The following is a 14879-nucleotide window of genomic DNA, read 5'->3' on the forward strand; positions in this document are numbered from 1 at the left end:
TGATCTCTGGTTCCTCTGCCTTTTCTAAAACCAGCTTGAACATCAGGGAGTTCACGGTTCACGTATTGTTGAAGCCTGGCTTGGAGAATTTTGAGCATTATTTTGCTAGCATGTGAGATGAGTGCAATTGTGCAGTTGTTTGAGCATTCTTTGGCATTGCCTTTCTTTGGGATTGGAATGAAAACTGACCTTTTCCAGTCCTGTGGCCACTGCTGAGTTTTCCAAATTTGCTGGCATATTGAGTGCAGCACTTTCACAGCATCATCTTTCAGGATTTGAAATAGCTCAACTGGAATTCCATCACCTCCACTAGCTTTGTTCATAGTGATGCTTTCTAAGGCCCACTTGACTTCACATTCCAGGATGTCTGGCTCTAGATGAGTGATCACACCATCGTGATTATCCGGGTCATGAAGATCTTTTTTGTACAGTTCTTCTGTGTATTCTTGCCACCTCTTCTTAATATCTTCTTCTGTTAGGTCCATACCATTTCCGTCCTTTATCGAGCCCATCTTTGCATGAAATGTTCCCTTGGTATCTCTAATTTTCTTGAAGAGATCTCCAGTCTTTCCCATCCTGTTATTTTCCGCTATTTCTTTGCATTGATCACTGAAAAAGGCTTTCTTATCTCTTCCTGCTATTCTTTGGAACTCTGAATTCAGATGCTTATAGCTTTCCTTTTCTCCTTTGCTTTTGCTTCTCTTCTTTTCACAGCTATTTGGAAGGCCTCCCCAGACAGCCGTTTTGCTTTTTGCATTTCTTTCCCATGGGGATGGTCTTGATCCCTCTCTCCTGTACAGTGTCATGAACCTCCGTCCATAGTTCATCAGGCACTCTATCTATCAGATCTAGTCCCTTAAATCTATTTCTCACTTCCACTGTACAATCATAAGGGACTTGATTTAGGTCATACCTGAATGTTCTAGCGGTTTTCCCTACTTTCTTCAATTTAAGTCTGAATTTGGCAATAAGGAGTTCATGATCTGAGCTACAGTCAGCTCCCGGTCTTGTTTTTGCTGAATGTAGAGAGCTTCTCCATCTTTGGCTGCAAAGAATATAATCAATCTGATTGTGGTGTTGACCATCTGGTGATGTCCATGTGTAGAGTCTTCTCTTGTGTTGTTGGAAGAGGCTGTTTGCTATGACCAGTGTGTTTTCTTGGCAAAACTCTATTAGTCTTTGCCCTGCTTCATTCTGCATTCCAAGGCTAAATTTGCCTGTTACTCCAGGTGCTTCTTGACTTCCTACTTTTGCATTCCAGTCCCCTATAATGAAAAGGACATCTTTTTGGGGTGTTAGTTCTAAAAGGTCTTGTAGGTATTCATAGAACCGTTCAACTTCAGCTTCTTCAGCATTACTGGTTGGGGCATAGACTTGGATTACAGTGATAGAGTGGTTTGCCTTGGAAAGGAACAGAGATCATTCGGTCATTTTTGAGACTGCATCCAAGTAGTGCATTTCAGACGCTTGTTGACCATGATGGCTACTCCATTTCTTCTGAGGGATTCCTGCCCACAGTAGTAGATATAATGGTCATCTGAGTTAAATTCACCCATTCCAGTCCATTTTAGTTAGCTGATTCCTAGAATGTCGACATTCAAGAGGAACTTTGGAAAACAGGATTGATGTAAAGCTTTCTAGTATGGATTTTCTGGAATTTATTTAGATTTCATTTTTCAATAAACCATTTTTCTACATTTTTTTTTTCTTCTACATTTTTACATCCTTCCATATCTTTCTTATATCAATGGTCTCATGATTTGACATGTATGTTTAGGACAAACGTCTTCCATCACTTATTTCATTGCTAGAGTTTCTCTCCAGTGTGTGCACTGAGATGACTAGCGAGATGACTGCTGTGCCTAAAGGCTTGGCCACTATCTTTACATTTATAAGGTTTCTCTCCTGTATGAATTCGCTGGTGTTTAGTAAAAGTTGAGGAATCCCTAAAGGCTTTTCCACATTCTTTACATTTATAAGGTTTCTCTCCAGTATGAATTAACTGATGTTGAGTAAAACCACAGTGCTGGCTAAAGGCTTTGCCACAATCTTTACATTTATAAGGTTTCTCTCCAGTATGAATTCTCTGATGTTGAGTAAAATTTGAATTTTGATTAAAAGTTTTTCCACATTCTTTACATTTATAAGGTTTCTCTCTTGTATGAATTCGCTGGTGTTTGGTAAGTGTTGAGGATTGACTAAAGGCTTTTCCACATTCTTTACATTTATAAAGTTTCTCTCCAGTATGAATTAACTGATGTTGAGTAAAACCATAGCGCTGGCTAAAGGCTTTGCCACAATCATTACATTTATAAGGCTTCTCTCCAGTATGAATTCGCTGGTGTTTAGTAAGAGTTGACTTTTTATTAAATGCATTTCCACATTCTTTACATTTATAAGGTTTCTCTCCTGTATGAATTCGCTGGTGTTTAGTAAGTGTTGAGGATTGACTAAAGGCTTTTCCACATTCTTTACATTTATAAAGTTTCTCTCCAGTATGAATTAACTGATGTTGAGTAAAACCATAGCGGTGGCTAAAGGCTTTGCCACAATCCTTACATTTATAAGGTTTCACTCCAGTATGAATTCGCTGGTGTTGAGTAAGATTTGAGTTTTTCTTGAAGGCTTTTCCACATTCTTTACATTTATAAGGTCGCTCTCCAGTATGAATTCGCTGATGTTGAGTAAGACCATAGCGCCGGCTAAAGGCTTTGCCACAATCCTTACATTTATAAGGTTTCTCTCCAGTATGAGTTCGCTGGTGTCGAGTAAGATTTGAGTTTTGATTAAAGGCTTTGCCACACTTTGCACATTTATAAGGTTTCTCCCCAATGTGAATTCGTTGATGTTGACTAAGATTTGAGAAATAAATAAACACTTTGCCACATTCCTTGCATTTATAAGGTTTCCTGCCAGTATGGATTTGTCGATGCTGACTAAGATTTGAACTCTGATTAAAGGCTTTGGCACATTCCGTACACTTGAAAGGTTTCCTTCCTGAATGTATTTTCCTATGTTTACTTATATTAGATGAGTTACTAAAGACTTTCCCACACTTATTACACTTGTATTGTTTCTGCGGATTCTGAATCCTCTGCTGTTGAATAAGATTTGAAGACTGATTAGAAACTTTACCATATTCACTACAATTGTAAGTTTTCTCTCCATTATGAATACTCTTATTTAGAGGAAGACCTGATGCTTGATAAAAGATATTCCTACATTTATTACTTTTACAATCCTTGTGTGAAGAGTGAGCTCCCTGATGTTCCAGAAAGTTTGAGTCTTGTTCAAAGTTATGCCCAGTTTCATTGCGTGAATAGACCTTCACTCCATCGTAAATAATTGTGTAATTATTGGAGCTGGAGCTCTTACTTAAGGTCTGACTCATTTTATTACACATGGATAGTTCTTCTGTATTAACGATATCATGGGATGTATTGAACAATGATGGTTGGATTACATCTCTTCCATTATCATCAACATTATACACCTTGGAATGGAGAGAAAATATCTGTTGGTGGAAGAATAATGACTTTCTGCTCAGAGATCCCTCAAACTGATTACACTGTGAGTTTTTCCCAACATTTTTAAATTTCTGGTTTTCAGACATATTTAAATGTATGTTTAATTGAAGCCTATGCTCAGAGTGGTTTGAATGAGTATTTACAGTAGAGACTGGAGGACCTTCCAGATTTTCCACATTTCCTTTCAGAGAACAAGTATGTTTCAAAAAACGATGTAAATTTTTTCTGAAAAACTTACACTTCTCAGCAGATGTTGAAGACTGAAATGGGTGTTTCCCCCAGTTTGACTCATGTAGCTCATTTCTTTTTGTAGTAATGTCTGCATTATCTGTAACTGTCTCAATTTCTTTATGTCCATATAAACATCCTCTCTGTCTTTCACATGCCTTTGTATGTTCTGAGTCTTTCATTAATTGCAAGTTTCTGAGGTGAAATCTTTCATATATTCCTAGGTTTGCTTTTGGGATCAAATCTTCTACCCTTGGTTTCTTTGGCATCAAATCCTGGGTGTCTTGAGGAGACATAGCTGAAAGACACCAAAGAATCAGTTTTCTTACCTACTATTCTCAGTGAATATCCTTAAAGATTTAGAGAAAATTGATGAACTCTTCACTAGCTTAAAAATAAAATAGAGATGGGAGGATCAAGATGCCAGAGGATTAGGCAGACATGGACTTCATTTCTCTCCACAAATGCATCAAGCATACATCAGAAATGGAACAGTTCTCACAGAGCCCAGCTGAACACTAGCAGAGGACCTTTGAAATCTAAAAGGACAAGAAAGATTCCTGCTGAGCTAGGCAGGGCAAAAGAAAGAAGAAGGAAAAAGAACAGGAAAGGAAGTGGGATGGGGCCTGCAACCCTGGGGGGGGGGGTCTGAAGAAAGGAGAGGTCTCCATATCTGGGGAAGACCCTCACTGGGGGAGCCCAGTTGAGACAGAAGGGGAGCCTCATCCTCTGTGGGAAGAGAACACGGCAACAGTCTGTGGCAGCAGGACAGAGTGAGACGTGTATACAGGGTACTGACCCCTGCCCTGCCCACCCAGCCTGGGAGGGTGTCCACCACTGCAGACAAGGGCTGGATGCTGGAATGTGAGGTCTGGAGAGCAGACCCAGGCAGAGGACTGCTGTGGGCTGTGAGGAGACAACCTGCAGGAAAGGCAAGGAGGGAGGAGCCCTGCAAACAGAAATACTTGGAGAGGAAGCCTGAACCACCACAGAGTAGAGCGCCATTGTTGAGTGATGTCCAAAGTCAAGACCCACCATTGTTTAGAGCCTCTCTCCCCCTGTGCCGGCTTCTCCTCACCAGGCACTATGAAGGGCTCCATTAGGGTGGGTGCTCTCATGAACCCAGCTGTTGCCTCTTCCTCTGTGCCCCTCATTACCAGGGCAGACTGGTGGACTCTGGGAAACCTTGGGAGCAGGTGCCTGTAGTTTATCCACATGCACAGAGGGGGCTGAAGCACTGCTGAGCCCCAGGGTCTGGCAATTTAAGGAAGTCAAGCTGATATCTCTACTGGAAGTTGCACAAACTCATTTCTATACCATCACAGCTATCTTTGTAAATTCAGCCCCTTTAGAACATCTGAGTGGACAAGGAGGGCGCCCCCAGTCACAAAAGGTATGGCATAAGCAGCTGTAGACTTTGTGGGCTCCTACACTAGGGGGTGGGGCCAGGTCGGAATCTGAGCTGCCCCCAGAGCACCATAGCGGGTCCAGCTTCATGATGAATGCAATCCTGGGCCCTGATTTCAGAGGATCTATGCTGGTGACCTGGTGAAAAGAACATCTGAGAGACAGCAGGGCCATGTGCTGGGATACCCATGGTTGGGGTGGGGCCAAGAGCAGTGCCGACCAGGGTCACATGAGAGCTTGCACAAGGCATGAAACATGACACACAGAACACTCCCCATGGTGAACATCCCCAGAGGAGCAATCCTCAGGGACTTCTCTCCCAGTGGGTGTGCTCCAATCCCACCTGCCTCCACCACAGATCAGAATCACGGTGAAGAAACAGATCTGGGGGCTTCTACTCCACAAACCAGGGAGCAGACCCCACCACAGACAGGGCAGTGATGGTCAAAGAGCCAAGGGGAAGCTCCCCTTAATATCCAGGGCAGGCTCGGGTCACAGTAACAACAATCAAAAGTCTATCAAGCGGATAAGGGTGCAAACCTCTGACCAACCTCACCCACCAGGGGACAGACACCAGGAGCAAGAGGAACCAGGATCCTGCAGCTTGCAGAACGGAGACCACAAACACAGAAAATGTGACAAAATGAGAGGACAAGCAATATGTTGTGGAGGAAGGAGCAACATAAAAACCTGCTTAGATAAAAACTAAGTGAAGACTAGAGAGGTAATCAAATGATTACTTTTTGCTTAAAGTCCTCTTTTTTTTTTAATTTTTATTTTTACTTTATTTTACTTTACAATACTGTATTGGTTTTGCCATACATTGACACAAATCCGCCACGGGTGTACATGAGTCACCAAACATTTTCACAAGTACTAGGTGCCTACTAATTCTTTAATTCACTTCTTATCACCTGTGTTTTTATTTGAGAATGTTCTATTAGATGTTTGAATCTAAAAATCATAAATGATATGACATAGAACTAATGTCCTAGCAAGTGAGGACATATAAGACAGAGTCCAGGGAAGCTCATAACGAACAAGATAAATTGACAAAGTAGCAGTTCTTAAGAAATTAAATAAGAAGTGAGACTTTAAAAATATGATGGAAACACATGGAGCTCTACTCTTTGGAGACCTAACTGGGAAGGAAATCTAAAACAGAGTGGCTATATATATGTATAATTAATACTGTTTGCTGTACAGCAGAGAAACTTTGTAAAACAGCTACACTCCACTAAGAACTTAATAAAAGTATTTCTACATATTATCAAAAAATCTTAACAGTTTGACACAACCATTACAAATATGGAAAATGTTCTAAGTTCTTATGCCAATTTATTTTAAAATTCTTTGAGGTAATTGAATATATTAAAGTATTTTACCATTCAGGAATTGAGACAAATACACTTAGGTATTTAACATGAGTTCGTATAAAGAGAAGAGAACCTTTAAAGTAACCAAGAGACTTTCATTTTCCCATTTTAGGGAGGTTTTGCTTTATGCAGTAAAGACATTGCTTGAGTTTGACATGAATAAGGTCATATCTGCAGTTTCCAATGGATTGGAAACTATAAATCAGAAAAAAAAAAAAAAAATCTGTCCTAACTATTCCTAGGACTTTGGCAGTATGTCTATGACTCCACTTACACAGTTCTGTTTAAAGGTAGAAACAAACTTTAAAAGGAGTATCATATAGTCACTCAGAAGTGTGCACAGTTTTCCTAGGATCCCCAAGAAGTGAAAAAGCAGCCAACTCACGCAGGTTGTCACAGGCCAAGAGGAGAATTTTCGCTCTCACTGTGAGTGAGAAAAGCAACCACTGGAGATGAATTCATGAATGATTAAAGAGACAGAGTGGGGCAGGTGACAGCTGTCTATGACAGCGACAGAAATAAACCCAGACTTCTCCAAAATCATTTCCAGTGAAGCAGATCTTCCCAAACCACCTGACAAAGGATGACGTCCTCACTGATTCTCATAGAATCAACCATACATATATATAGCCACTCTGTTTTAGATTTCCTTCCCAGTTAGGTCTCTCACTGGACTTCTCACCTGAGTCATCGGCTCCATCCATTCACACCTACCTGGGTATACGCCTACTGTCTCCATTCTCCTTATATTCCTGAGATCCTTCATTTGCTCCAGAAAGGTGACCAAATCTGGCTTAGAGACCACAAGACCTGTTCATCAGAGAGAGGAATATTTGTTGTGCCAGAGATTCATCAGTTTCCAACCCAATATGTAGTCATGTGAGAAGAGAATGCATGGGTGAATGTTAATACAGCCTAGAGAATGATTTCCCCAAATACTTTATTGAAAGTACCTATATAATGCTAACTAATACAAAAAAGTCAGGTCCTGAGATTCTGGTCAAGTGCCACGAAAGCAAAAGTAAGTAGTGGGAATGTGAAACTAAGAGAAGGTACAACTATTCAATACCACAGAACTTACACAACTACCACCAACCTAGAAGAAGGAGGCAGATTACATGAAGGCAGAAAAAGTTACAAGCATAACGAACCATCATGAAGCCTTTCTTTCTAAACTCACAGCTACCCATTTCCCCTAGAAAGCAGAGATCTGAAACAAATGTGTAGAGCAGAAAATTTCAGAAGACATTCTAGAAATGAAGGAACCAAAACCCTGAGGTTAGATAAGCAATTCTGGAAGGAAGTCATCCTCACCCAAGCAGGCCAGGTTCCTATAGTTCTCTACCATCACGTCCCTGTACAATTCCCGCTGACCGAGGTCCAGGCATTCCCACTCCTCTTGAGTGAAGTCTATGGCCACATCCCAGAATGTCAACCATCCCTGAAATACAAAATACAGATGCCGTGTTGCTGTGGGAACACTTCCTAATATGACCCATGATGGAAATGTCAAATTCAGAGACATGGTTTTCATTTAGGAGAGCGGCTGCTATTAGACAAGAATATAATTTTTACACAATAATATTTTCTTTTGGGGGGTGTTAATTCTAGAAGGTCTTGTAGGTCTTCATAGAACCGTTCAACTTCAGCTTCTTCAGCATTACTAGTCGGGGCTTAGACTTGGATTACTGTGATATTGAATGGTTTGCCTTGGAAATGCACAGAGATCATTCTGTCATTTTTGAGATTGCATCCAAGTACTTGCATTTCGGACTGTCTTGTTGACTGTGATGACTACTCCATTTCCTCTATCTACTTGCCCACAATAGTAGATATAATGGTCATCTGAGTTAAATTCACCCATTCCAGTCCATCTTAGTTTGCTGATTCCTAAAATGTTGACGTCCACGCTTACCATCTTCTGTTTGATAGCTTTCAATTTGCCTTGATTCATGGACCTAACATTCCGGGTTCCTATGCAATATTGCTCTTTACAGCATCGGATCTTGCTTCCATCACCAGCCACATCCACAACTGGGTGTTGTTTTTGCTTTATCTCTTCATTCTTCCTGAAGTTGTTTCTCCACTGATCTTCAGTAGCATATTGGGCACCTACCAACCTGGGGAGTTCATCTTTCAGTGTCCTATCCTTTTGCCATTTCATACTGTTCATGGGGTTCTCAAGGCAGGAATACTGAAGTTGTTTGCCATTCCCTCCTCCAGTGGACCACATTTTGTCAGAACTCCCCACCATGACTTGGGTGGCCCTGCACAGCCTGGCTCATAGTTTCACTGAGTTAGACAGGCTGTGGTCCATGTGATTAGATTGGTTAGTTTTCTGTGATTGTGGTTTTCAGTCTGTCCTCTCTGGTGGAAAAGGATAAGAGGCTTATGGAAGCTTCCTGATGGAATAGACTGACAGAGGAGGAAACTGGGTCTTGTTCTGATGGGTGGGGCTATGCTCAGCAAATCTTTAATCCAATTTTCTGTTGACGGGTGGAGCTGCGTTCCCTCCCTGCTATTTACCTGGGGCCAAACTATGGTTGAGGTAATGAAGATAATGGTGACATACCTCAAAAGATCCCATGCATGCACTGTTAGTCTGTGCTCCTAATCCTGCAGCAGGCCACCACCGACCCTTCTAGAATTAACACCCCAAAAAGATGTCCCTTTCATTATAGGGGATGGGAATGCAAAAGTAAGAAGTCAAGAAACACCTGGAATGATAGGCAAATTTGGCCTTGGAGTACAGAATGAAGCAGGACAAAGGCTAACAGAGTTCTGCCAAGAGAATGCACTGTTCATAGCAGATGCCCTCCTCCAACAACACAAGAGAAGACTCTACACATGGACATCACCAGACAGTCAACACTGAAATCAGATTGATTATATTCTTTGCAGCCAAAGATGGAGAAGCTCTATACAGCCAGCAAAAAACAAGACTGGGAGCTCACTGTGGTTCTGATCATGAACTCCTTATTGCCAAATTCAGACTTAAATTGAAGAAAGTAGGGAAAACCACTAGGCCATTCAGGTATGACCTAAATCAAATCCTTAACTATTATACAGTGGAAGTGAGAAATAGATTTAAGGGACTAGATCTGATAGATAGAGTGCCTGATGAACTATGGACGGAGGTTCACGACATTGTACAGGATGATCAAGACCACCCCCAAGAAAAAGAAATGCAAAAAAGCAAAATGGCTGTCTGAGGAGGCCTTACAAATAGCTGTGAAAAGAAGAGAAACCAAAAGCAAAGGAGAAAAAGATAGATATATCCATTTGAATGCAGAGTTCCAAGGAATAGCAAGGAGAGATAAGAAAGCCTTCCTCAGTGATCAATGCAAAGAAATAGAGGAAAACAACAGAATGGGAAAGACTAGACATCTCTTCAAGAAAATTAGAGATACCAAGGGAATATTTCACGCAAAGATGGGCTGAAAAAAAGACAGAAATGGTCTGGACCTAACAGAAGCAGAAGATATTAAGAAGAGGTGGAAAGAATACACAGAAGAACTGTACAAAAAAGATCTTCATGACCTACTATCATGATGATGTGATCACTCACCTAGAGCCAGACATCCTGGAATGTGAAGTCAAGTAGGCCTTAGAAAGCATCACTATGAACAAAGCTAGTGGAGGTGATGGAATTCCAGTTGAGCTATTTCAAATCCTGAAAGATGATGCTGTGAAAGTGCTGCACTCAATATGCCAGCAAATTTGGAAAACTCAGCAGTGGCCACAGGACGGGAAAAGGTCAGTTTTCATTCCAATCCCTAAGAAAGGCAATGCTAAAAAATGATCAAACAACTGCACAATTGCATTCATCTCACACACCAGCAAAATAATGCTCAAAATTCTCCAAGCCAAGCTTCAACAATACGTGAACTGTAAACTTCCAGATGTTTGAGCTGGTTTTAGAAAAGGCAGAGGAACCAGAGATCAAATTGCCAACATCCGCTGGATCATCAAGAAAGCAAGAGAGTTCCAGAGAAACATCTATTTCTGCTTTATTGACTATGCCAAAGCCTTTGACTGTGTGGATCACAATAAACTGGAAAATTCTGAAGACATGGGAATACCAGACCACCTGACCTGCCTCTTGAGAAATCTGTATGCAGGTCAGGAATCAACAGTTAGAACTGGATATGGAACAGAAGACTGGTTCAAAATAGGAAAAGAATACAGTCAAGGCTGTATATTGTCAGGCTGCTTATTTAACTTATATGCAGAGTATATCATGAGAAACGGTGGGCTGGATGAAGCACAGCTGAAATCAAGATTGCCAGCAGAAATATTAATAACCTTAGACATGCAGATGACACCACCCTTATGGCAGAAAGTGAAGAAGAACTAAAGATCCTCTTGATGAAAGTGAAAGAGGAGAGTGAAAAAGTTGGCTTAAAGCTCAACTTACAGAAAACTAAGATCATGGCATCTGGTTCCATCACTTCATGGCAAATAGATGGGGAAACAGTGGAAAGAGTGACAGACTTTATTGGGGGGGGGGGGCTCCAAAATCACTGCAGATGCTGACTGCAGCCATGAAATTAAAAGACGCTTACTCCTTGGAAGAAATGTGATGACCAACCTAGACAGCATATTAAAAAGCAGAGACATTACTTTGTCAGCAAATGTCCATCTAAAAGGCTATGGTTTTCCAGTAGTCATGTACGGGTGTGAGAGTTGGACTATAAAGAAAGCTGAGAATTGAAGAATTGATACTTTTGAACTGTGGTGTTGGAGAAGACTCTTGAGAGTCCCTTGGACTGCAAAGAGATCCAACCAGTCCATTCTGAAGGAAATTAGTTCTGAATATTCATTGGAAGGACTGATATTGAAGCTGAAATTCCAATACTTTGGCTACCTGATGCGAAGAACTGACTCATTTGAAAAGACCCTGATCCTGGGAAAGCTTTAAGGCAGGAGGAGAATGGGATGACAGAGGATGAGATGGTTGGATGGCAACATTGACTCAATGGACATGAGTTTGAGTCAACTCTGGGAGTTGGTGATCGACAGGGAGGCCTGGCATGCTGCAGTCATGGGGTTGCACAGAGTCAGATACGACAGAGAGACTGAACTGAACTGAACATTTTCTACCATTTTTTTAGCCCCAAGAAAAAAGGATGAGATATGATCCACAAACTACTACAGAAACTGTTATGACTTGGAAGAGGGATTATAAAATAATCAGATCAACACTGACATATTTAATTTTGAGTGCTGTCCTCATGTGACACAAGATAAACTGTCTATCAAAAAAAAAAGGGAAATATTTTTAAAAGCACATTCTGCTCCAAACATGCTGTGGTGGGCTCAGTGTGCCACATTTTTGATAACCTTATTTGAGCTAGTAATGTTGAAAATTCTGCTCCATGAATGACCATTTTGAACAGCAATGAAGTAGAATAGTAAGGGAAGAATTCATACTTAACTTTGAACTTTAAGAGTTCTACAGATTTTACAGGTCTGATAGGATTGTAACCTTGGTGGCAAGAATCATTTTAACTATTTAGTACATATTATATATCTTTCTGACAGTTTTTCAGAGTCTTGACTATTCAACAGAAACTATTTAAAATCAATAATGTTGCTGTTGCATCTCTTGACAAATATTTTAACGGACATTCTTTAAATGGCAGAGCTGAAATTTTACTTCACTTTATGGACACTGCTGCTGCTGCTGCTAAGTCGCTTCAGTCGTGTCCGACTCTGTGCGACCCCATAGACGGCAGCCCACCAGGTTCCCCCATCCCTGGGATTCTCCAGGCAAGAACACTGGAGTGGGTTGCCATTTCTAGACTTTAATAAAACCCAGACAAATATACAGAGACAACTCTAATGAAAGTTAATAGAAATTTCTGTATTTGTAAAGAATACTACAAACAGGAAAAGTTTTAGTCACTCAGTCGTGTCCTACTCTTTGGGACCCCAGGGACTGTAGCCTGCCAGGCTCCTCTGTCCATGGGATTCTCCAGGCAAGAATACTGGAATGGGTAGCCATTCCCTTCTCCAAGGACTCTTAAAAAACAAAACAAAACAAAACAAAAAACAAGAAAAAAATCGATGTAATCATGTTAACATGTTTATGCATACAGACATATACTACAATGAGACTCCATACTCAGTAATAGTAATAGAGAAACACTGTCATGTCAATAACATCAGGATAATTTCTAACTGATTAAAAATGTACATAAATATTTCAGGATGATATTATTTTAATTTTTTAAAATAGTAGAGTGCAGACATATTCAACAATATAAAATAAAGCAGAGCTCTGGTTCTGAATTTTTTAATTTCCTGAAAGTCTGTATCATTTGCACTGAACTATATTTTAAAACTTGACACGGGGCGGGAGGGAGGGAACTTAACACTATTGAACATAGATTAGCACTAATACGATTCTTGTAAACATTTTGGAAAATACAGAAATAGGATAAAACTATGTCTGTGATGTGAGCATGGAGTGTACTGGAAATGATCAGAGTGGGGCTTGAGTGACGAAAACCCCCACTCCCCGAACACAGCATCTCTACTAAACACAGCTGAGTGTTGTCGACTACAAACTGGCACTTGCCAAAAGCATTGCCAGCAAGTGAACAAGGGCGTTTGCCATCTGCCTCTGGGGAGAATGAGCCCTATGGAGCTGCAAGTGTTGACTTCAGTCCCCTGAGAGAGTTCAGGTTGCATTGAGGCACTCTGTGCTCCACGGAATCTGGTGGAATGGGTCTTTAGAGAGCTAGATATTTTCAGGAACTGATTTCATGATCCCAATCCTTGCATCTCTTCCTATCTGTGTGTGCTGGGCTTAGTCACTTCGTTGTACTCTGTCTGTGGAGATTCTCCAGGCAAGAATACCAGAGTGGGTTGCCATGCCCTCCTCAAGGGGATCTTCCCAACCCATGGATCAAACCAAGGCATTGCAGGCAGATTCTTTACCATCTGAGCCATCAGGGAAGCCCCTTCATATCTAGAAGAAGAAAGAAAGTGAAGTCGCTCAGTAGTGTCTGACTCTGCGACCCCATGGATTATAGCCCACCAGGCTCCTCCATCCATGGAATTTTCCAGGCAAGAGTACTGGAGTGGATTGCCATTTCCTTCTCCAGGGGATCTTCTTGACCCAGGGATTGAACCCGGGTCTCCTGCATTGCAGGCAAACACTACCGTCTGAGCCACCAGGGAATCAGCACTAAATCACTGAACGGTGACATCAGCTCCTCGTGACTGGAAGAAATGCTTTTGTCAAGTTAGCACTTGACTGCACTGAACTCTCGGTTCACTAAAATCTTATACACCGACTTTCCCCTACCGCCTCTTGGAGCAGTCTCTCAGAGTTATCTGAGGTGCTGTCTCCTGGGCTGCTGTCCGCGTTTTGCTGTAAATAAAATTTAACTCACAATTCTCAAGTTGTGCATCTGTTTTAGCCAACAGTGTTCATTGTTCAAAGCAAAGAGAAACTAAGATGATAAAGAGTTTCCCCATTAACTGTGGTAGTTACGCATATCCCTCAGTTTTTCTTTCCAGGACCCTTTTTGAAGACAGGAAAAAAAAAAGTGCACTGGAATCTCACAGAAGCACCTGAATGGGTGAACATTTGAGGTCATGGGGTAAGAAGTACATGGGAAAATGCGTTATCACTGTCAGGTATTTTAGCAATATTATGAAAACCATGATCTCAATATATTATGAAAAATATCAGTTTTATGCAAATTCCACTGCATATATACCTCCCATGATCTGCAAACTAATAACACATTAATAGTACTAATAGTACATAATAGTGAGTTTTTTTTTTTTATTGATACAGAGGATAGTCTCTGGTACTTTTTTCATTTCTGAAAATTTTCTAAAAAATTCTGGACTGCTGAGTTCATTCTACTTATAAGGGCATTTTTTACTCCTGTTCTAAAGAACTGAATTGTATCCACATGTAAACTCATCACGGCATTTCCCCTACTTTCCTAGGATCCCAACACTGAACCACATTCCGATGGGAATCTCAGATATCCGTGTTCATCTCTCACAAAGGGAATATATTCACCAGTTGAAAGTCACTAATTCATGTTGAGAATTCATCATGGTCTGTAGAAAGCCAGGATAGAATGAAGAAAAGGCTGTGGGACACAAGGGAGAAGCAGTCTCAAGAGCCAGTCTCCACTATTATAAGAAAAAAAGAAAAAGTTGATAACAACAAACCCCCAGGGAGAAAAACTGGAATCGGAGAAGTAAAGGTTTGCAGCTTCTCACTCCAGCTGTTTCAGGAGGAAAAGCAGACACAGCCCCAGACACGGGACAGGACATTTACCTGAGAAGCTGCCATTTCCTCCTCTTCTTC

General features: G+C 41.0%; 1 protein-coding gene across 1 annotated transcript; it reads right to left on the bottom strand.

Moving 5' to 3' along the window:
- Positions 1-1697: 1697 nt before the first annotated feature.
- Positions 1698-12910, bottom strand: LOC114117799 (zinc finger protein 345-like). Its single transcript, XM_060399089.1, has 3 exons — positions 7853-12910; positions 7253-7348; positions 1698-4053 (listed from the first exon to the last, which is right to left on the bottom strand). The coding sequence occupies exons 1-3, from the start codon at positions 8070-8072 to the stop codon at positions 1808-1810; spliced, it is 2562 nt and encodes an 853-aa protein (XP_060255072.1). The 5' UTR covers positions 8073-12910; the 3' UTR covers positions 1698-1807.
- Between the last annotated feature and the right edge of the window lie 1969 nt (positions 12911-14879).

The sequence above is a fragment of the Ovis aries genome, chromosome 14 (genome assembly GCF_016772045.2).
Source record: "Ovis aries strain OAR_USU_Benz2616 breed Rambouillet chromosome 14, ARS-UI_Ramb_v3.0, whole genome shotgun sequence".
NCBI lineage: Eukaryota > Metazoa > Chordata > Mammalia > Artiodactyla > Bovidae > Ovis > Ovis aries.

Coding starts and splice junctions, on each gene's coding strand:
- LOC114117799 (XM_060399089.1), bottom strand. CDS start 8,072: ATGAAAACCATGTCTCTGAATTTGACATTTCCATCATGGGTCATATTA. Junction 7,349..7,852: donor TAGGAACCTGGCCTGCTTGG/GTGAGGATGACT, acceptor TCTGATGAACAG/GTCTTGTGGTCTCTAAGCCA. Junction 4,054..7,252: donor GACAGTAGGCGTATACCCAG/GTAGGTGTGAAT, acceptor GGTGTCTTTCAG/CTATGTCTCCTCAAGACACC.